The sequence below is a fragment of the Callionymus lyra genome, chromosome 18 (genome assembly GCF_982586985.1).
Source record: "Callionymus lyra chromosome 18, fCalLyr1.hap1.1, whole genome shotgun sequence".
NCBI classification, from domain to species: Eukaryota; Metazoa; Chordata; class Actinopteri; order Syngnathiformes; family Callionymidae; genus Callionymus; species Callionymus lyra.
The window spans coordinates 15,760,028-15,783,198 of NC_141835.1; the positions used below are offsets into that span (position 1 = coordinate 15,760,028).

At 43.8% G+C, this 23,171-nt stretch overlaps 1 protein-coding gene across 1 annotated transcript in view; it reads left to right on the top strand.

Annotated features, from left to right (window-relative positions):
• eml5 (EMAP like 5) overlaps positions 1-23,171 on the top strand; it is a 29,182-nt gene continuing 6,011 nt past the window's right edge. The window contains exons 1-28 of the mRNA XM_087779338.1: positions 1-403; positions 6,742-6,901; positions 8,019-8,117; positions 8,973-9,041; positions 12,473-12,658; positions 13,695-13,830; positions 14,756-14,957; positions 15,042-15,179; positions 15,241-15,497; positions 15,908-16,120; positions 16,187-16,354; positions 17,006-17,112; positions 17,179-17,297; positions 17,942-18,128; positions 18,198-18,303; positions 18,511-18,604; positions 19,692-19,792; positions 19,857-20,050; positions 20,139-20,250; positions 20,310-20,437; positions 21,039-21,180; positions 21,260-21,412; positions 21,481-21,612; positions 21,680-21,768; positions 22,087-22,263; positions 22,325-22,526; positions 22,584-22,710; positions 22,811-22,825. Coding sequence (XP_087635464.1) covers positions 207-403; positions 6,742-6,901; positions 8,019-8,117; positions 8,973-9,041; positions 12,473-12,658; positions 13,695-13,830; positions 14,756-14,957; positions 15,042-15,179; positions 15,241-15,497; positions 15,908-16,120; positions 16,187-16,354; positions 17,006-17,112; positions 17,179-17,297; positions 17,942-18,128; positions 18,198-18,303; positions 18,511-18,604; positions 19,692-19,792; positions 19,857-20,050; positions 20,139-20,250; positions 20,310-20,437; positions 21,039-21,180; positions 21,260-21,412; positions 21,481-21,612; positions 21,680-21,768; positions 22,087-22,263; positions 22,325-22,526; positions 22,584-22,710; positions 22,811-22,825 — 4,010 coding nt within the window. The 5' untranslated portion in view covers positions 1-206. The remainder of the gene's footprint in view (positions 404-6,741; positions 6,902-8,018; positions 8,118-8,972; positions 9,042-12,472; positions 12,659-13,694; positions 13,831-14,755; positions 14,958-15,041; positions 15,180-15,240; positions 15,498-15,907; positions 16,121-16,186; positions 16,355-17,005; positions 17,113-17,178; positions 17,298-17,941; positions 18,129-18,197; positions 18,304-18,510; positions 18,605-19,691; positions 19,793-19,856; positions 20,051-20,138; positions 20,251-20,309; positions 20,438-21,038; positions 21,181-21,259; positions 21,413-21,480; positions 21,613-21,679; positions 21,769-22,086; positions 22,264-22,324; positions 22,527-22,583; positions 22,711-22,810; positions 22,826-23,171) is intronic.

A 23,171-nucleotide genomic window follows, 5' to 3' on the forward strand; every position in this document is an offset into this window, starting at 1 on the left:
CCCGTCCGAGTTGGACCGCGTTATGACAAGAACCGGCTGTTTTTTATTTTATTTTTTAAACACAGACTTCAGTGAGATTTTAATCGAGTGTTTTATTCCAAATGTGTGGTTCTAACCCCGGGCCGGCGGAGGTCCACATCACCTGATGGGGCACACGGACTTGGAGTCAAAAACCCTCGGTGATCGGTGTTCTTGAGACCGCGGCCATGGCTGACAGGACTGCCCCCAACTGCCACCTGAGACTGGAGTGGGTCTACGGATACCGGGGACACCAGTGCCGCAACAACCTGTACTACACCGCCGCCAAGGAGATCGTCTACTTCGTGGCCGGCGTGGGGGTCGTGTACAACACCCGCGAGCACAAGCAGAAATTCTACCTGGGACACAACGATGACATCATCAGGTAAATGCGAAGGTGATACATGTCACGTGCACCTGTCATCGCAGGTGTCACCTTGTGTCATGTATATGCCATGATACATGCGACTCGGTTTCAAAACATGATTCGGGTTTCAACATATTCATGATACTGCGTTAATATGTACACGAAACAAATTGTATGATCGGTAAGTTATAAATGTCTTATAACATGTTAATATAACATTATTTATGAGCCGATATAAATTAAATAAGAAAAACTATAACAGATTAATTCATGTATATTTAACTGATTATATCCTCTTAATTTATTTTTTATTTACTCAAGACAAATTGCAGAAAATCATTAAAACAGTTTTTAATTTGACATTACAACTAGTAAGCTTTATATTTCATTTTAGATTTACTGAATATAATCCAAGCTTTATTAAGATTCAAGATTCAAAGCGTTTATTGTCATAGGTACTACGTACCATGAAATTCTTACTTTGTACCCCCAACAAAAGTGCACAGTATAAACATATATATATATATATATACATACACGTATAAATAACTAAATATATATTTGAAAGAATACAAATCTAAAAAACAGAGCAACAAAAGTGCAAGTAGTAAAAAAAAAAACCCAACAATAAACGATAAAAAAACGGCATTCTTGAGTAGGTCGTACAAACCCGTCTGCCTTGGAGGGCGCCATCTTGTTTCAATATAAGATATACTTTATATAATTAAGATAAAGTGGTTTACAAGGATATCTATCTCACTGGGATTCAAACTCCCTTCTCTGTACTTTTTTGAGCCTGCTAGCAAATACTGGTTCTTGCCAAATAATTGCACCAAACTCCATAACAGTGTGAAAACCAGGCCATCTACTGTACATTTAGGATTTTGCAAGGTAGGGTTACGGGGGCAACTGCCAAAGAACATAAATCCATACTTTCCTCTCCTGGGAAATCTCCCCCAGCTCTTCTATAAAGAGACCGCAGACCTTATATGGCGTCCATTTGGTCGAACAATTTTTTCCACTTCGACCCACTCTGGCTACATTGCTGTAAAGTTCAGTGGTATCCCTTCCCTTCCAACTCCATCCCCACATCCGTGTAGACCTTCTCATTGCGGGTTACCCCATCAAATTCCTGCTCCATTCTTTCGTCCACTATAAAACCCCCAAAGGTCCTGGACCTTGTTCACGTACAAAGCAACAGTCTTTCTTCTTGCAGTTGTCAGTTGTTGCAGATGATTTATCCATAGAGTAATTTGGAAAACAGTCTGGTTTTTTTGAGAGTCAGTGGCCGTCAGTCGGTCAACGTCACATTTTAGTATCAGTTCTACTCACTTTGGATCACAGCGGAGCGGATACTCAAAGGTATCTTGATGTGTACTAAGGTACAATTTCGGTGGAAAACCATTTTAGCCGGGTATGGTTGACGCGAGGTTCGTGGAAAAGGGATGCTACTACTTTGAGTCTCTCCTCTATGACCACCAATGGCTACCATCTTGCTCTTTTTTGTCAATAGCTTGTGACCTCAATAAACCTCCAGTAGTATTCGGTAATTGTCTACATCAGCTCAAGTCACCACAAAACACACCACAACAGGGCCTAAAGTTAGTGTCTGGTATGACTTTTCAATGGTATATACCACACATACTAATACAGACAGGTCACTTTTTTAAGCCTTTCTTCCTTAGCTTAGCATGCTAAATACAATCACACAACTGACTTACACTTTAGCTACATTGAGTATTTCATCAGGTGTATCCATAGCAACACAGCAATACAACTACACAATGTATCGTCACTTGTATGCAGACACACAGGCTTAGTGGAAGATATTGTGTTTTGCTCAAGGACAAATTTTGCAACATTAGTCATCCTTTTTTTTTCTTTCGGTTCACTTAGACTCCACTGCTCAATGCTACTGCATGGGTTGTGAGTCTTCTTATTGTCTGGCTCACAGTCCCTCTCCAAAGTCCCAAATGATGGTGTCGCCCCGTCCACACATCGACGACTTGTGTGTTAAAGCTCCAGCGCTTGTGTTGACTTGTGTGGGTTGGCCTGGAGATAACTAGCATTATATTGTGTGTCCGCTTCATTATTCATTTGACAACAGAAAATGCTAGCTGCTCGCCCTCTTGTGGCTGAAGGAGCAACTGGTTGAGCAGAATTTTGTTTGTGTTGTCGAACTAAATTTCTAACTAAATTTATGTTCTGGACCTCAGTCATGCTAGAAGCTGAAATTTGTCATGAGCCAAGGGATTTTCAGCAAGAGTCTTTAACAGGGTTGTTGGTTGTTTCTGACAAAAGAATGACTTCATGGCTCAAAGAGTAGGTCAATCGGCTGAAGACGGGTCTTATTTCAGTGGAGAATATAAGATGGTGGATTTTGGGGGAATAAAGATTGGCCAAAGAATGGAAAATGCATGTATTCTTTCTCTTTTGCTTTATGTTTTGTCCGATTCGTAAAAATGGAATAGTTTCAAGTATAGAAATCATTTTTTAATGTTGATAGATTGTAATGTTAAAACAGCCTGCTCTGAAAAGATACATTTCTCTACCATTTTCTTAAAAACTCACAAATAAATGAACTACTTCGCATCAAATTGCATCAATTTGTATTAAAATGTATTGTAAATCTTATCGTTATCCATGTATCAACATTTGTATCGGATCACCATTTACGAGAGGAACGCACACCCCTTTCAGATATTTCTTTCTTTTACATTTAGAAGTATGAAAAAAACAAAAAGAAGACTTGGACTGACATTTCAGGGTCATTATGTCCTTCAAAGGATCTATAAGCTTGCTGAGTTTTTTCCTCCTGTTGAATTTTCCCTCTCCCGATACATCATTGTAAAATCTGGGCTCTGATTAGCTATTGCGTCACACCCATAGACTTATTCAAATATGGTATTTGTGACGTCTGTAAGCTGTCAGTTTTAAAAGGCAATTCATGGTCGCAGTATCTGGTCAAGAGGTGAAGTGGTCAATAAAGACAACCACGCCCCTAATACAAATTCCAGAAAACTGATGAATGGGAATATAATTTAAAAACTGTACGGTGAAATTACTGTTATAGCCCTATAAACTGTTTTATAACCAGGCTGTGAATATGTTTTTTAATCCTGTAAAAGTAGTTTTGTTACTATGCGTGTACGTGAATACCTGTATTTCTGCAGTATTCAAGTAGACCTACTGAACTACTGCTTTTAGATGGCGTCGTTTTTTTTTTAAACCGGATGTTGACCGTGACTTGTGGATGAGTGTTTGTTACTACAGATGGTCTGTCATGAGTAAAACACTGTCGATGCATCAGTTCTTAAATACCTGGTTGTGAACTTAGATCCATGGTGAAGGTCTTGGGAGTTTTTAGAAAACTCCACTAGCTTAACTTGCTTCAGTTGCTAGCCGTTAAGTGCTAATGTTCACTTGGGTGCAGAAAACAAATGAGTCCCATTCTTCTGAAAATCCTCTTCTTGAGATTATCGGGATTTTTCCATTTATACAAACAAAATCAAAGATTTAAAGAAAAGAAAATCATATGTGGAGAAATCATGTTGTGATAATAACTCAACAGGGTATTATACGGTGTCATACTAAGGCTGTTTTTCTTCAGTATATGATTGTAAACAGCTCACTCTGATGCGAAAGATACATTTCTCGGCCGGAGTTCTACATAAATCTCCTTCACCTTCCCTTTCGTGTAGACATTTTTTTTTTCTGGCCATCCTGTGGAAGCAGCGCGAGCATTTCTGGGTCAAGAACACCCTGAAGGGAAGACGTTGGTCCAGACTTTGATTAAAAGTTGTCTTGTTCAGGAATCAAACGCTAAAAAAAGCGACAAAGTCTGTCGCACGTCTCCCGAGGTGTCCGTCGCAGAGTCCTGGCCGAGACGAAATCAACACTTTTCACTTGGCTCGTATCAACAGGGTGTTTTACAGCTGTAGGATTTAAACGGTTGCACTTGAGGATTTGGCAGATGGAAAGAAGACGCGGCTGATATCAAACAGCGAAACTCTGCCGGCTGTATTTTTGGCTCTTGATTTTAAAGAAACAGGGGATTCCGTTGATGCTGGATTAGATTGAAACCCTTGCTGTGAACTGTTGCATACAAGATCTGTTTGCCGACACATAATCCACCTTAGAAAAAAGTTTCTCTTTCTATACCTTTGAATGGTTTTGTTGTTTAAGAAATGGTGCCACGATTACGTAGTCGCGAAAGTCGAGGACATGCAGTCGAGCATGGTTAGAGGTTCGGTCGAGGCGCCGGGGAGACGATAAAGGGAGAGAGATCAAATGTCATCAGCACCGTCACATCTCAGCCACACCGACTCTCGCACACTTTACCCACCGCCGAGCTTCACGGATCTTCGTGTGCCCGAGGACGTGGAATACAAATGAGGATTTCAAGAGCTGGAATGAAAAATGTATTTCTTTTTACCCTTTTTATGTAACGTCACTTCAATATTTATGAACCAGACATCCATCAGGATTTAATCGACGATGCATTAATACAGAGGGTCAAGGTCTCTGACCTCAGAACTGCATGGGAATATATATATTTATAAATATTAAGACACATAAAAAGTCAGACACATTTCTGGTTTGTTTGAAAGTTTCTCAAAGCAGATCGCAGTAGTAGGAAGTCTTAAGTTAGGATCCTCAAAACCAGCGTATCCAACTTTTAGACCACAGTCTTACATATAGTGGAATGCGCACCCAATGTTTCAAAGGTAGTGGAGGAGTCAAGTATCTTAGTCTTCTTTAAAATTAAAGTGAGATAACGGTAGCTTGGTTTTTCCTACACTTTTTGTGGAAAATAAAAGCGACTTTTCAAACTGGAAGCCAAGGGGCTAAAAGCGGCCCATCAGGTAATTTTTAGACCCTTCGGATGGTTGGCTTGGGTTCAAGTAGATTCATGCTATTGTGACCTATAAAGATTCCTGGGTTTCAATTTAACTAAGAAATAGAGTTTATTATATAAAAACTGAAACCAAACCTCCAATTTTTTGCCTTGTTCAGAGCTGTTGCAATACGCAACCAGTTCAAATCTTCTCATCCACTTTGTGCATTTTAAATGATTTGAAAAGGGAATTCTGTGCGTCACTGTCGGAGTTCTCTTTACAGTTTTTAGCGACTCCCTTTGTGGATTCTGGGCCTCTCTGTTCTCAGAATTAAAACTACCAGATGCGCAGTCACTTCTCCATCCATCGACATGCTAAGTTATATACCGTATTCTAGCGACATCTCGCTACTAGCACTTAGCACTGGTGACTGCCTTTGTCCACGTGACGGTTATTTCAGTCTGCATGAAAACTTCTTCCCCAAATTAATTACAATGTACTGCACCTGGAATTGTTGCCACTTCTGACACCATGTATAAAGATTATTCAGGACTCAGTGAACTCACGTCCGGGAAAATGTATTTACACACATAAGAAGTGTTACACATAACCCTGGAGCAATGCATTATGGGTACAACTCAGAATGTCATACAATTTTTTGCCCCGTGTGATTGACTTTGACACCTACGTCGTACAGCATTACCTGCTGTTAACAACTGCTAGTGCTTCCCTTTGGAACACCAGTAAAATGAGGCTGTATTTTCCAGGTGGTTAGCTTTTTGCTTGAAGATTTTAGTCGCAACTGTAACTGCTGAGCATTCAAGCAGTCATAGTGCTGATTTTAAAACAAAAAGTCCTCAATTGATACAACGTTTAGATCTTCAAAAATTCCACCGACGACTGCTTATTCAAGACTGAAGTGTTTGTCATTGTTGGTATGAATCAGTAGCTTTGACGTGCCTGTCAGATTATTCGCCAGTATTAGTCGTTTTTTAAGGAGCAGGTTTGATGAAAATGACGGGAGCTTCATCCCAGCGTGAGATATGTAGGCCAGGAGGAGGCAAGGGGAAGAATTGCCCAGTGAATCTGGAACGTGACTGGCGGCTGCCGTGGGGTGGGGGGGGGGGGAGCGAGGTTCATAAGGCTGTTGCTCAGCTGTAGCGCGCTTACAGTTGGAGGAGGGGGGTGATTATGTAATGCCGCTACAAACATATGTGATGATGCGAGGAAACCCCGCACGATTTTAGGAAGCCCGTGGGTGGTAAACCGCGCAACCGCAAACGACGTTTTCGGATTCGAAAAAACGGCTGGTTATCCGAGACGGCCCCTCTCGGCTGCTGCGTGCGAGCACAACTGAGGGAATTGAACCGTGTCACTTCATCAAGCTGCCCCCTTTACGCCCCCCTTCATACCCATCACACACTTAATGAGTCCACCTTATCCCGTTGAGTTTGCTCGAAGGGTGAATTGTGCTTCACACACAGACACACTAATATCTCTCTCTTTCTTTCTCTACAGTTTAGCGCTGCATCCTGAGCGCGTCCTGGTCGCCACCGGACAGGTGGGCAAGGAGCCCTACATCTGTGTGTGGGACTCCTACACCGTACAGACGGTGTCCATCCTCAAGGACGTCCACTCGCATGGAATCGCCTGTCTGGCCTTTGACCTGGAAGGACAGGTACGACATGTGTAACTGGTTTGTAGCCCAGATCAGCCCTTTAATGTCAAAACCACTTAGTCGGCTTTACGCATTCAGAAGATGACCTTCACCTGGCATTACCCCTGCGAGGAGAGCTTAAGATCCTCGTCACCTTTAGCGGTTGGACTCACATGTTGCCCTTTTTCGGAGCATCCAACTGTGACCGTAACATTCTTTGAGGGCACCAGGACCTCGGAGCAGATCGCCGGCTTTGCCCAATCAAGCTTTAGCGCTCCTGTAGTTGTTCACAGATGCCACAGAAACCCCCTCTACATTTTCACTGTGTTACTGACTCAAAGTTGGCTTATAACTAGGATTGGTTGGATTGTGTGTGGCGTTCCTGGTCTAAATGTTTACATCAAGACACTCTTATTTTATGATAAAGTATGGTCCAAAAAGAACAGTGGCACAAATGTTTTCCTTCACAGAAATTGCTACAAGATTAATTAATTTATTACAAAAAAAAACAATAAGCCTTTTCATTTAATGGTGTTTAAATTCCACCATTTGATGTTTTTTCCAAAACTACTTTGGTGGGATGAAGGAAATATTTTCTGTGTCTATTTGGGTCATTTTAGAGTTCTACCTATGTTTAAAAATTGAAAAAAAGTAATTGATCTTTCTTTTTAACCCTCCACCTGATTAGAAATGTAGCCATAAATGTGTCCCACTGTCTTATGAGGGGAGCCCAGTTTTGTGGAAAAAAATCTGTTTCTTAAAAAATAGTTTGCGACACCTTTTTGGGGCGCAGGTGGAGCAACCGGAATGCTAGAGGCGGCTAACAGGATAGTGGATTTAGCCGTGAAACAATGAGGACATCCCTCTCCCACGTGAAGCTGGCAGCAGAGTAGAGATGATTTCCACACAAGCGGCTGTCTCCGCTTCTGCTCGGCTGATGCTGCCTACTCACCCGGTCGGCTATAGAAAGGCTCCTCCAGCGGAAGAACTCACATGTGCCGACCGGGAGTGCCAAAGGCTGGACAACTGTTTTTGCTCTGTAGCCATTATTAGCCTTTTCAACACGGCCTACAATTCCACTGTTTGTCATTAAAACAAGAGCAGCATGTGATCTTCTGTCCCTCTGCTCTCATTGCAGTGCTTGGTGTCCGTCGGTCTGGATTCCAAAAACACAATCTGTGTGTGGGACTGGAGGCGAGGGAAGGTTCTGGCAGCCGCTCCAGGTCACACAGATAGGGTAAGATATCTGTATCGACCGCATCAATCGGTGGCGAAGGAAGACGACGGCGCAGGCCCGGAGAAGACGCAAATTAATTGGGCCTGATTGATTGTGACTTGCCCGAGTGGGTTTAAAAAAGATATGTACGAGGCTTTTTCATTTTCGTTGTCCATTAGGATGGAATTGTTAGACCAGCTGCTTTTGTAAGGACTTCAGTCCATAATGATACCTCTTTAGGGCGTCTCTCACCTTTTGTCCTTACTAGCTCCAAGTAATAATTTGTCGCCCATAATGGGAATAAACTGAAGGAACCAGAAGAATACATTTTAAGGACATTAAATTAGTATTTTATGATGCAGAAAATATATACAATATGAAGTTTGAATTCTATTACCCCTCTTGCTTTAGCTACCTTAAGCTGCTTCTCTTGCGATTCATGAGCAAATCTTGACCATTATCCACATTGACCGGTGAAATGACCCTCAAATGTTTATGGAACAGAAGCGATTCAAGATATTCAGGTTAATCACAAGAGAACATCCAACAAACAGATCCAAGAGTTGCTGCAAACTGGATTTTTCCTGCAAGTTTCTGATCCCTACCTTCTCACATTCACTCTTCACTAGCTAGTTTCATCCCCCTCTGTCAATTGCAAGAGGGGCAGCACACCTATACGCTAGCAGGGTTTCAGATTAAGGGCGCATTGTAAGCGCCTAGTAGGTTAACTGGCATCTCTCCAGGCATGGGTTCACACTGAGGTAAACCAACTGGACCGTGCCGCTTCTGCTAATGACTTATGTAATGCTATTAAATCATTTACGGGCTCACGGCAAAATTATAAAGTATGTAATTATTGAATCTTCTTCTCTGCAGATATTCGACATATCGTGGGACTTGTACCAGCCGAGCAAGTTGGTGAGCTGCGGAGTGAAGCATATCAAGGTAAATATTTACATGATATTTTAGGGAAGGTAGATTTTAATCCACTACTCCTTTTACTCCACAACCATATAACGTCTTAAAATAGACTCATGCAAATTCCCTTTATGCCAGAGACTTTGGTTATTAGGCGCTTAGCATAAGTAGGCCATGGCAATGACTCACGGTATGGTCTCAAAAATGTTCAGTTCTGTGCAGCGATGCAAAGGACGCTTTCTTTTCTTATGAGTGGCCATGATTCTGCGGTTTTGGCTCGGCTTCAAGAGTGTCTTCAAACAGCAGCTAGGCTCACTTTCCTTTTCTGCTTTATGGCCAGCGCTTCCCTCACACGGGAGACAAATTTGCATGAATCTTGAATGCGTCTTAACTAAGTCTTCCCCCAGGAAGTGTGGCAGGAATCCTATGTTGTGAGGAACTGGGGCCTCGTTTAGGAATAACTAAAGAGATTCAGAGTTGGAAAACATTGATTTTTAACTATTTTTTCTAGCTCAAATACTGTTCTGCATTCAGCAGTTTGTGTGCATCCAACGAAAAAAGCTCTACGAAAAAACCACATATGATCCAGCTCAGCCAATTCCCCACGTGAGTTCAAAAAGATTGAACCTTGTGATCCTGCCTGACACATGTCGCAGAACAGTAACTCAAATGATCTAGTTACTTTTCTACAATACATTTTAATATTTATCCAAGTCTTTCTCTCCAAGATGCAGTACTTATAGTATAAGTACTTATAAGTACTATAAAGCTCTAAAATGTCAGCAAAAGAGAGGTTAAGAGAGCAGAGTCCATTATGAAGTAGTAAAGGGCTTCATTTCTCCTCTGGGCGCTCCAGTTTTTTTATACAACGAGTCCTTGGAGATGGACATTGTTTGCCCTTTAATCAAGCTAAGGGTTGGCTTCTCCAGCTAATAACTGCATTATCTAGCTTCTCATTCAAGCCGGACTGAGGCAATAATTCCGATTTCTGATCCGTCATGTGATTGTAGTCATGAAAACAATACATCATTGGGTCCAGTAATAAAGAAGGTGTTCAAGAGTTGAGAAAGTGTTCTCCCTTCTCACTGGCTGTCAAGATTCATTAGGTTCCCCCTCCATCTGGCGTGTCCAATATCACCCCAATTGAGCCATCAACCATTTTGTCATGGCTGCCATGCTTCAAAGCTCCCTCCCTTTCTCCACCTTCCCTCCCTACTCTACTGGTATTGTGATGCCAAGGCAATCCAGCAATTGTCCCACTTAATTCCCCAACCTTTCCCCCGCGGACCATGTGACATCTGCTCCCTGGGCCCGTACTCTCGCTGCGATTATAGCACTCAGACCATGCAGGAGATTTAGCCCCAGTAATCCACTCGCTCACTGGCTGGCTGAGGAAACCCAACCATGCTGACAATGACCGGGGTTTTCTAGCGGATCACTTCCACCCCCACTGCTTTTCACAATGAGTAAATCAGCCATTTATGCTTCTGTATTTTTGCGATCGAAATACCAGAACAGAAAGGTGTTGAGTCCAATCAGCCAAACCGCCAGTCCATAGCTAATATGGACATGACATCTGTATTAAAGGTTCTACAGTATATCCTGAGACGGATATCAGGGCTAAAGGTGGGATCTCAGGTAGGAAGATTCCACAGGCCAGTTCAGCAGTAAGGAATCAAACTTTAGTACACATTTAAAAAGCGTGAGTCAATTAAAGTAAAGTAGTAAATTCTGTATTTGGCAAATCTTGAAAGGAATTCTAAGCACAACACTATATGAGTTTTGCTTTCATTCATTTTCATTGCTAATCGCAAAAAAAGCAGTACTGTGATTGAAGACTCTCCGACAAAAATGGAAAAGTTTCTTTCTCAGACTCTCAGAGAGTCTGCAATATGGTATTTGTAACGAAAAAAAACTTGATCACTTCCTGATTCACAGCATATTTTTTAAAATTTTTAACAATATATTATGCACTTTTGGGCCACATAAAATTACTAGTCGGGCCTTATTCATTGGTCATGAGTTTGACAAAAGGTAGAATCCAGAGGGCACGTCTACATAGACTGGCGTCTCGATAAGGCTGTTTTAGGCCTACACCAACAGGCCTGGTGGTGTTTCTACGATTTTTTTGAGTGTATAGCTCCAGCTCTGCCTCTTTCCCTGCCTGTCTTTGCCTTCCTCGTAAACCCCGCCAGCGTTCCATCCCCTCAGTAATTCAACATCGAAGGGATTAGTCGGTGCCCGCGTCTCGCTGCTTTATCAGCCAGCAGCGAGGGCTGTGCAGTCATGCTGCATCCATCCACCGCCACAATTAAACCCCCGCCCCTGCTGCCGACGCCGTCAGCAACATCCCTAACACAAACCGACACAATGCCCGTGCATATGCAACCCACCAGATTACTCACACACCTGTGATCCTGACGACTTAACCTTCAGCTTCAAGGTAATCTCAGTGAGTCCCAGGACGGAGAGGAGCTGTGCGGGCTCTTGAAGTGCCGACATCTAAAGGCCAAAATGTGATGGCGGCGGCTGATAATCGATCCTGCTTGTTAACGCAGAGAAGACTGTCAGTCTAGAGTCGAGGTGTGACCGTTCACTCGGACTGACGCAGACCAGCAGATCAATTCTGGTGCTGGAGGCAAATTGATTCTTCTGTTTGTCCAAACTAGCATCACAGTTCATCACGAGTTCAATTAATATATCACATCGTTTTTTGAGAATAATCTCAGTTTTAAATTGCATCTTTACTATTTTATTATTTATATAATTATATGTTTGATTGTTTCTTATTTTAACTTTAACTATTAGTCCATTCTTCATTAAAACGTCCTTTAGGATGACAAATATTAAGATGTTTCAATCTTTTTCCTCAGCTTTCTTGCCATGTACTTATTGCTCTGAACAGGCAAAAAAAAAGAAAAAAAAAGCTGAAGTGTGAGCTCTTATTAAAAATAAATCCTCCTGTTGCCTTTCGCATCACCTGCCTCTGACAGGTTTCTGTGCCCACGCTCGCGTCTGCGATGGATACCCGTGAGCTCAATTTCGCGTGAACTCGTTCAGACACGGATTTGCTCTTTTCGCCGTTCTCTACTTTGCTGTCGGATGGATCCCGTCGAGGCAGTGGCGCCGCATCCTGACGACCTTGTTCATAAATAATGAGCCTGACTGTGTCTGTGCATGCTGATGTGAAGGCAGGAGGTTGTTTATCTCTGTAGGGCCCCTGTGATAGTCTGGCAACGTGTTAATGGTGTCCCCAGCCTCCTGCACTAAGCAGATGGGATAGACCCTGTGAACCTCAAAATAAAATTAACTTCTTGAATTAGTTTGAATATTGATCGTCTAAATATCGTCCACCGATATAAACTAGGAATCCGTTAAACCTCCCCCACCAGGTGTTATGTTACCTTGTTGGTCAATTTACGATAATCCCGATGTGCTGTTCAATTTTTGTCTTTCAGTTCTGGAGCTTGTGTGGAAATGCTCTGACACCCAAACGCGGAGTGTTTGGCAAGTCGGGGGAACTCCAGACCATCCTATGCCTGGCTTGTGCGAAGGACGAGATCACGTATTCAGGTGCCTTGAACGGGGACATCTACGTCTGGAAAGGGATCAACCTGATGAGAACGGTTCAAGGGGCTCACGGGGTAAGTCTGGGAAGCTCTCCGATAGGGCCATTCAAGTTCACCAATTTTTGTTTGGAGACAAAGCCCTGCAGTCTGGCAACGTTTGATTCTGCTCAATAGAAAGGATCAGTATTTTGCTACACAGGATTAAACGTTATCTATGAGATCAGCAGTAGGGTTAGTCCGTGGTGGGGGAGGGGATAATAACTACAGTACATGTCCAGTCCTGGGTTTTGTCCCGTCTCTCGCTCCTCTGACTGGATGCTCTTTTGAGAACAACATTTGCGAGCACTGTCAGCGTGACCTATAGTTGCGATGTATGAAATGTCAAACGCCAATCATCATGCTCACAAATCTATTAAAGCACTTTAAACAAAGGAAGTTTGAAGGTCACTAGTGATCAAGACCGTTGGGGTTTTGCACATTTTAGCTACTATTCCGTCCAGCTTCGTTCCCTCCAGTGATCGCATGTGGTGAGGGGCTCTCTTGAGGTTTTCCTCAAGGCACTCAGGCTGCCATGAGGGCCACCATCCACTGTAAAGGTACCTTTTGTGTAGAAGTGTCATTGACTACAATACAACCCTTCATTGTAGACAGTGTTAAAGGGTGACAAGCTAGAGTTATTAACTGTTTGATCAGCAATTCTCTGGCAGATGTTGATCTACTGTGAATGACCTATCCCTCTTTGTTGAGATGTACTCTCATTCTATTAGCATTACCCTTCAACTACCCTTGCTATTTACATTAACACTAAGTATCTGCTACCACCTTGTTCATTTACCCAGTTAGCTTAATTGGCTCCCCTGCTAGAAAAACAATTTGCATTGACCTACATTTGTACTTCAGCTGACCATTTCCTTCATACCATAGCTATGTTGATCTCGATCAAAATTGATTTCCCTTTCTCTGTCATGTCGATGCTTCCCTGTAGCAGGTGAAACCCTTGTTAAGCAAATTTCCGAGCCAGCACCAGGAAGAGACGGCCAGGGTTGAGGCTGGCTCTGCTGTTGCTCATTTATTGCACAGATCCTCACTGACAGCCTGTCGTTTCCTACAGTCAGGGATTTTCAGCATGAATGCCTGCGAAGAGGGCTTCGCCACCGGGGGCCGAGACGGTTGTGTCCGGCTGTGGGATCTCAACTTCAAACCAATTACTGTCATCGATCTCAGGGAAACGGACCAAGGATACAAAGGTGAAGTCCACCGTTATCCGATTTAAAAGTATAACAAAACTCTGATTTCCTCTTATGTTGAATTTGTGTCTTGTCACTGAAATGCCATCGCCTCCTTTACCCACATCTGCTGTTTGTTGTCTTGACCTAAATGTAGCTGCAGGTGAAAGTAGCTGAGGTAGGTAATGTCAGTCAGGATGAAGACTACCACGATACGTCAGTCCGCATATCCTTCCTCACGTTGGCGTGTCACCGGGCCGCATGCAAATGTCATGTTCACATCATGGATCTAATGTTTGTCAAAAGTTTGGTAATCAACACGATGAAGGTTTCTGACTCCTGATGGGAAGAGCACAGCATTTCCTTTAGTAAAAACAGACGGTGGATTCTAGGACGTCAAGTGTTTTGAGATGTTTTTCGAGAGATATATTTTTTGGCAGGCCTGAAACAACCACTTGGATGTTGGTTGCGCCACAAGTGTTGACTTAAGTGCTAATGAGTTTTCATGCATATACATAACAAGTTGTCAGTAAACAACTATATTTTGGCTTCATTACTGGAGTGGTTGCATTCAGTTGTTCTACTGATAAGCAAGGTTGGGTCACATTGGAACCTCCTCCAAATTATTAGGTAAAACCCTGATGTTAAAATGTAGAAGTATTCAGAAGGAAGGAATTGAATCAATTGTTTTCAGTCATGAGAAATCTGTCCCAGTCATCCAGGAGAGACTCTTAGCAGAACCAATGCTACTGCAAGAGTAGCCAGTTAAGGAGGCTTGTAAGGATGTATCCTTAACCGGAAAGGGTGCTTTAGAAAACGATGGAGAGAGGTGTCTGTTAAATAATTGGACGACACAAAATGACTTGGTGACTTTATATTGTATTGGCTGCCTATGCCTAAGTTTGACACTGATACTTTCTGTCTTTTTTTATTTTTATTGTGACAGGGTTGTCGGTTCGAAGCGTGTGCTGGCGAGGAGACCACATCCTGGTCGGCACCCAGGACAGCGAAATCTTCGAGGTGGTGGTCCACGACCGCAACAAGCCTTTCCTCATCATGCAGGGTCACTGTGAGGGTGAGCTGTGGGCGCTGGCCGTGCATCCCACCAAGCCCCTCGCAATGACGGGCAGCGATGACCGCTCAGTCAGGTTCGGGTTCAAGAACACGACGCGTCTATGCAGGGTTACTAAAGTTTGCGTTGTTCACGGTAAACATCTTTCTCGCTCCCTCAGGATCTGGAGTCTCATCGATCACGCTCTAATTGCTCGCTGTAACATGGAGGAGCCGATCCGCTGCGCTGCAGTAAGCACCGACGGCATCCACCTGGCGCTCGGGATGAAGGACGGATCCTTTACGGTGCTCAGAGTCAGGTGTGTGCGCACGCATCTCGTCAGCTCATCAGTGCTTTCAATGACTTCTGGATTCCTATAGAGACATGACGGAGGTGGTGCACATCAAGGACAGGAAGGAGGCCATCCACGAGCTCAAGTACTCCCCCGACGGCGGCCACCTCGCCGTCGGCTCCAACGACAACTCGGTAGACATCTACGGAGTGGTTCAGCGCTACAAGAAGGTGGGCGAGTGTGTCGGCTCCAGCAGCTTCATCACCCACATGGACTGGTCCACCGACAGCAAGTTCCTGCAGACCAACGACGGCAGCAGCAGGCGGCTCTTCTACAGGATGCCAAGTAATGCATCTTTATCTTTCCCATGAATCCAAAATCACACGTTTTTTTCTGGTCTGCCTTATGACATCTGACAATTAATGTTACATTATCCAGTTTGTTACTTTTCCTTCAGTATTCTAACTTACTATCATTAAATTATGCATTATATCTTGGATTAATGAGTTAAGGTCCTAACGTGATTTGGCAGGTACTCGCATAAAATTATTTACCAGGTCTTTTGAGTCTAATATTTACTCAATCTGCTGGGGTCTAAAGTTAGTGGGAAGTCAAAACAATAGAGAGTTGTTTAGTTATTTATCAGATTATTTTTGGTGGGGTTTATATTGAGTGAAGCTGGAAAGTCAAAACGTTTATCGTTTATATAAAGTATGGGGGGAAAAAGCAAAGAAACTAGTTTGTCTTGTGTTCAGGTGGGAAAGAGGTGACCAACAGAGAGGAGCTGAAGCTGGTCCAGTGGGCCACATGGACGTGCGTGCTCGGGCCAGAAGTAAATGGAATCTGGCCCAAATACTCCAACATCAATGAGATCAACTCCGTGGACGCCAACTTCAACAATCAAGTCTTGGTGACAGCCGACGACTACGGACTGGTGAAGCTGCTGCGATACCCTTGTATCAAAAAAGGTGACACAAAACCATTCCCATCGGGATGTTCGTGCTGATGTGTGACATTTCTTTGTCGATTCACAGGTGCGAAATTCAAAAAGTACCTGGGTCACTCGGCCCACATAACCAATGTCAGGTGGTCCCATGACTACCAGTGGGTCATCACCATCGGAGGCGCAGATCACTCAGTGTTCCAGTGGAAGTTTGTACCGGAGAGGAAGTCCAAAGAAGCGCTGCACATCGCACCACAAGGTACGAAAGTCATTTTAAATGACATCATTGAAATAAAGGGTTGGTTTTAAATGAATGTTTACTCTCCTTCTCATATGGCTACACAGTAAACGGTAAATTATTATTAGGATTGTCACCCATGTGAATTTATTTGCTGATATAGCACTTTAGCGCACACCACAACATTAGCTGAAGACTGTCATGTTATGACAAAAGTAAAAATTAATCCAAATCAAGAAATGATCCAATATTTTGGTTTATTCCACCTTTTTCCACTTGGTTTCTCTGGGTTCTTGGTCCCACATAGATTTAAAATCTTAATTATGAAGCTGTTCTTAAAACATGATTAATTTCCTTTGGAAATGGCTTCGTCACTCTCAAGTGGGGGGAGCTCAGCTGTACATTCTGGAATGGAAGTGAGCACTAAATGTCTTTTCCATTTCATTTTCCTAATGGAACTCTTGAGCCGTGGCCCCCCAGCTGCCACTTTAGCTCATTGCCTGGTTCTGGCCCGTCTTCCAACTGCTGCCTCAGCACTTCTATACATTTGTCGCTGTAAATCCCCCGCAGTCTGATAAATGGATTCACTTATATAATCGAGCCTCTCGCCCACTCAGACAGCTCTGTTTTATTTAATATTTATTTTTCGGTCGGTTTTTTTTTTCAATGCAGAGACTTTGGCAGACTCTCACAGCGAAGAGTCGGACTCGGATCAGTCAGATGTGCCAGAGATGGACTCGGAAATAGAGCAGGAGACTCAGCTCACGTATCGAAGACAGGTTGGTTGGTTGGTTGCCAGTTGGAGTTGGTGATGCTAAAGCTAACGCTTCTCCCCGTGACCTCAGGTGTACAAAGAAGATCTACCTCAGCTTAAAGAGCAGTGCCGAGAGAAACATAGGCTCACGACGATGAAGAAGAAAGAGCGGCCGCCAGGAAGTGGAGTCAAGCTGCATTTCATTCATGGGTAACTCTTGCTCCACAGTCCAAGAGAGAAACCAGAATGTTAGCAGCAGCTGCATAACACTCGGATATCCACTTGCTCTGGCTGAGTTTCCATTTATTAGATGATTTTTTGGGGGGTTTGTATTGAGTGAAGCTGAAATGTCTCATCAGTCAGACCTCCAGAGGGATCAATAAAGCTTTATCTATCAATCCATCTATTTGGTTGAGACCAGCATTTAACTCAAAATGGTTCTGAATCCACTCTCGGATACAAACTCTTTCAAAACACAGTCAGTGATTCAGGTTTGTGTCAAGTAATAAAGACTCAGACTATCATATAGCTACAGAAAATAAAATAGGTAAGCAATGCTGACTTATTACATGCAGGGGTAACCATTGTTGCTAACAAGAACTAATTTTATTCCACTCATGCCCTAATTGGTATCAGGGGGGGAAGGGCAAGGGAGACGTTGAACAAGGTGCCAGTCAATCGCAGGGCATATGTATACCAACAAGATTTCACACAAACACTCATCTGAGGACAATCTAAGCAATCACTTTTGTTTCTCTACTGGAGCTGCTGTAAACAGGGATTTGTAGCATCCCAGTGAGCCCCAATTACCTCTCCGGGGTAGACATATTTGCTCAAACAGACTCTTTTTGCAGCTATCGAGGGTACGACTGCAGGAGCAACCTGTTCTACACCCAAACGGGGGAGATTGTATACCACGTGGCAGCTATCGGAGTGGTGTACAACCGACAACAGAACACACAGCGCTTCTACATGGGCCACGACGATGACATCCTCTGCCTGGCCATCCATCCCCTCAAGGACTATGTAGCAACCGGCCAGGTGCCTGTCAAAACCTCCTTCAACAACCGAATCAAACAAGGGTTACTCTGAAACTTTGGCTCTTCTCAGGTGGGGCGTGACTCTGCCATACACATCTGGGACACGGAAACGCTGAAGCCAATGTCGGTGCTGAAAGGCTTCCACCAGCTGGGTGTCTGTGCTCTCGACTTCTCAGGTTCTTTTACCTCCCGACACTTATTATCCAGCAGATGAAAGTAACTTTTAAGCTTAGTCGCCTGTCAACGAGAAGGCAGATCGTCTCCTAATGAGGCGCCGCACCGAGTTTGAGTCAGGAGCCCAGGAGAACAGAGACCAAACTTGGCAAATTTGTGCTGATGACTTGGGGACGGTTGTAATGTCCTATTTTCGTCTCTTTCTGTAGCTGATGGGAAGCGGTTGGCAACAGTGGGTCTGGATGACAATCACACCATCGTTCTATGGGACTGGAGGAAGGGCGAGAAGCTGTCGGCCATGCGGTGAGTCATGTTAGTAGAGGTAAAAAGGAAAACAATGGAAAGGTGTTGTTCTTGCGTGGAGTTAACTCGATAAATTAGAAAGAACTTTGAACTCTTAATTCTGAAATGGACAATAGTTGTATACAAAAGTCCTGAAAGCACTAGTTGACACTTGACTGTTAACTACAAATTCCAAAATAGATTCTGTTCATTGGCAATTTTAAAAGAGACTATTTCATAATGAAGTCAATACTTATTTGAGCCAGAAAATGACAGTATGAATGGACAGTAAACCAGAAAGTCTAGGTTTGAAGACCAAAATAGACTTGGTAAAGACATGATCTGATTTTGATTTGGTGAACTTGGAAGTCTGTAAGTTAATAGTTATAGATATTCATTGTGTTCTAATTCTGCAAGACAACCAGGATGTCCGAAGTGGACTTGGTCTTGTGGTTTGTTAGCACAATGACATGTCGAAATTTTAATCACGATTCAAGGTTTTAAATAGTTTCAGTTATAACATGAGTATGAAACTGATGTACAAATAAGAAACACTCTTGCCTGCCAACACTTAAAAGGCTGGAGCATGATTCTGGCCGAGAGCAGCATCTGTTCATCCATAATTAAAGAGTCACTTTCAATTGGCACCTTCTGGGAGTCGGAGCCGAAGGATCACAGCTTCTGTGCAAGATGTAAAATCAGACTGAAATGTGAATCCTGGGAGATCTTGGCGAGGCAGAATACTGGTGCAATGTGACCGAACAGCTCCATTAAATTGATGGAGGAGTGTGGAAGAGCGGTGGTGTTCACCTGGAAAAGTGATTGCCCTCCTGTGAGTTGGTCACAGTTGTGGACGACTTTAATGACTCAAAGGAGGACCACAGGGATGATGGTGTTTGAGGGCATAAGCAGAAAGCCAAACTTTAGACTTCAGCGGTCCATATGATCTAATCTCCACAAGTTCTGGTCCAAGCACCCAAGCACAACACAAAGATACAACGACAGATTAGAGTAGTAATATTGTGATCGCGTCCTGCAATCAGAAGCACTCCAAAGCCATTTGTCTGTTCAATCTGGATTATCTCAATTCCGATTATTTGACTTCCAGGGGCAGCAAAGACAAGATCTTCGTGGTGAAGATTAACCCCTACGTGCCGGACAAGCTGATCACAGCAGGAGTCAAGCACATGAAGTTCTGGCACAAAGCTGGTGAGACAAGTCTATCACGCCACAAGGCTGCTCAGAGTTGACAAATGGTCCTCATATGATCCAGGAGGAGGTCTTATCGGTCGCAAGGGAAATATGGGGAAGACCGAGACAATGATGTGCGCCGTCTACGGCTGGTCAGAGGAGATGGTCTTCTCTGGGACTTGCACTGGAGACATCTGCATCTGGAGGGACATGTTCTTGATAAAGACCGTCAAAGCCCATGACGGCCCAGTGTTCAGCGTGCACGCCCTCGAGAAGGTGTTTAGACTCTCACATGCTGAATATTGTTGAGTTTAGTTTTGTGTGTGAACAAGCGACACTATAATAATGCAAATTCTCCCATCAGGGTTTTGTGACCGGAGGGAAGGACGGGATAGTGGCTTTGTGGGACGACACCTTCGAGAGGTGTCTAAAGACATATGCCATTAAGAGAGCCGTCTTGGCTCCGGGTTCTAAAGGTGTGAACATCTTTTAAATTCTTGTACTATTCTTTTACTAACCATTGGATGATGTGTAGGTCTGCTGCTGGAGGACAATCCTTCCATACGTGCCATTTCCCTTGGCCACGGCCACATCCTGGTGGGGACCAAGAACGGAGAAATCCTAGAGGTGGATAAGAGCGGACCCATCACTCTTCTGGTCCAGGTCGGTTTTATAACCAATATAACTCAAAACATGAGCGAAGTTTAAGCCAACACTTAGCAAAATAGCATTGTTGCGCTAATGCCTACAATTAATGAACCTATTCATAGTGCACAAGTACTATATAAAAATAGTTTTAATTGGATACACTATAATTGAGTTTTACATCATGATATTACTAACACAATAAGAAAAAAGCATCTTGGTACTGAAGTTGTGGAAGTAGCATCATGGAAGCAGCATCGTTTCATGTTAGTAGTATCATGATACTAATATATGGAACTAGCATGATGTTTGTAGCAGCATGGTACTGTGTCAGATGTGATGTTTATATGTATTATTGTCATGCTGAGGCAGGATCGCACTAGCGTCATGGTTTTAGCTCGATGGTACAAACATCATCGGTGCATCATGGTTATAACAGGAGTTATAGCATCGTGCAATTTTTCTCACACAAAATGCTTAAAAGCTTAAAAAAAGAATAAAACTGATATGTTAAGGTTCAACTGGTTAAGGTGCCTCCATTGTTGTCGCACTTGCGTCAAGACCAAGTCAAGTAATGCTAAAGTTGACTGTTGGGAAACTCTATTCTCTGCACCTCCAGGGTCATATGGAGGGCGAGGTCTGGGGCCTGGCCACTCACCCACACCTCCCCCTCTGTGCCACTGTCAGCGATGACAAAACACTGCGCATATGGGACCTCTCACCAAGCCACTGCATGTTGGCTGTTCGTAAACTCAGGAAAGGTGAGTCACTGAAGCAGTTTTCCTACCCCGGGCTGGGAGTGCATCTGTGCCTCTTAATAAAACACTTCGTCACTCCCAGGGGGGCGCTGCTGTTGCTTTTCTCCTGACGGCAAAGCCCTGGCAGTCGGTCTGAACGACGGCAGCTTTATCATCGTCAACGCCGACACCCTGGAGGACCTGGTGTCCTTCCACCATCGCAAGGACGTCATCTCGGATATCCGCTTTTCCTCAGGTTTGTTTCCTGTTAATCTACAGTTTTAACGTCAACATATTTCCCTTCAATCCTCACTTCCGTCTCAGTGACGGGGAAGTACCTGGCCGTGGCGTCGGCCGACACATTCGTGGACATCTACAACGTGATGAGCAGCAAGCGGGTGGGCGTGTGTAAAGGATGCCTGAACTACATCACTCACCTGGACTGGGACAAGAGAGGTGAGCCTGCCCCTTGAGGGAGTGAAGGTGAGAATGATTTTTGATTCGTTTTTTTCTGCCCACGCAGGAAAACTGCTGCAAGTCAACACGGGTGCAAAAGAGCAGTTCTTCTTCGAGGCTCCCAGAGGGAAGCGGCAGACCATTCCAGCTACAGAGGTATGGACGAGGGCAGCAGCTTTAAACTATGTGCTCAAACTTTCAATAACTTTGGGTAAACTGACTCAGCGATTAGGTAATTTCAATATTTTGAGTCACAATAATATCACAAAAGTTATACTTCATCGAAATGTGAGTTGGGTTTATTGGATTTTACTTACTAGCATTTTGGTTCTAGCATCAGGGTACTGGTGCCAGGGTACTAGCGTAATTGTTTTATCATTATGATACTACTAGCATCATGTTACTAGCACCATGAAACCTGTGGTGAGGTTGTTGTTTCAAGGCTTAACAGGAAAGTCATGTGTTCTTCTACAGGTAGACAAGATAGACTGGAGCACTTGGACTTGTGTCCTGGGATCATCCGTTGAGGGGATCTGGCCTGTCACCAGCGAGGTCACCGAAGTCACAGCTGCCTGCCTTAGCGCCGACAGGAAGGTGCTTGCGACCGGGGACGACCTGGGTTACGTCAAACTGTTCCGATACCCTGTCAAGGTAGGTGGATGCACCATAATCCATGTCCAAAAACGATTAATTGTGAGTTTATTCCTTGCAGGGCAAATACGCCAAGTTCAAGCGCTATGTGGCTCACAGCACGCACGTGACCAACGTGCGCTGGAGCCACGACGACAGCCTCCTCGTGACGGTGGGCGGGGGCGACACCTGCCTCATGATTTGGACCCACGAGCCAGAGAGCCACCGTGAGCTGCGACAGTGCGACAGTGAGGAGTCGGACATTGAGAGCGACGATGACGGAGGTGAGATTCTCCAGCGATTATCGTGGACATCCTTGAACTTTCCCCAAACTCCCGCAGGTTACGACAGCGATGTTACGAGGGAGAACGAGATCACCTACACCGTCAAGGCCTTATCCAGTAGCATGCGCCCCATGACAGGGATTAAACCCCACCTGCAGCTGAAGGAACCCTCTGTGGACGAAAGGTACCGATGCCCCAGCTGAATCTGACATACTTCTCTTCTGGTGTGACTAACAACTCCTCTTCTTTTCTGCTGTCGGCACCTGCTCCACTTTTTCCTTCAGACAAGGTGTCGTCAGGTAAGCTTTGTGTGTCTGCATGATGACAAACTCTTTATTTTTCTGTCTCTTTGTTGGTTTTTCTTTTCCTGAAACCTTCAAATAGTACTATTTATGCATTAGCCACAATATAAATAATAGCAACTGCCGTCTCCACTTAGTTTTTAAAGACATATGGTGGTTTTCTGGGGACCTGTTGAGTTACTAAGACAACGTTGCATAGTTAAGATCAACGTTTAAATATTAGCAGTTGTCTCGACTCTCTCTCAGAGATGAGATCTTTGTCATCAAGGAGAGACTCAGAGAAGAAAGTCTTCTCCTTGGGGAGAAGCTAATTGAGACACCACCATAATGTGGTGTTAGGAGG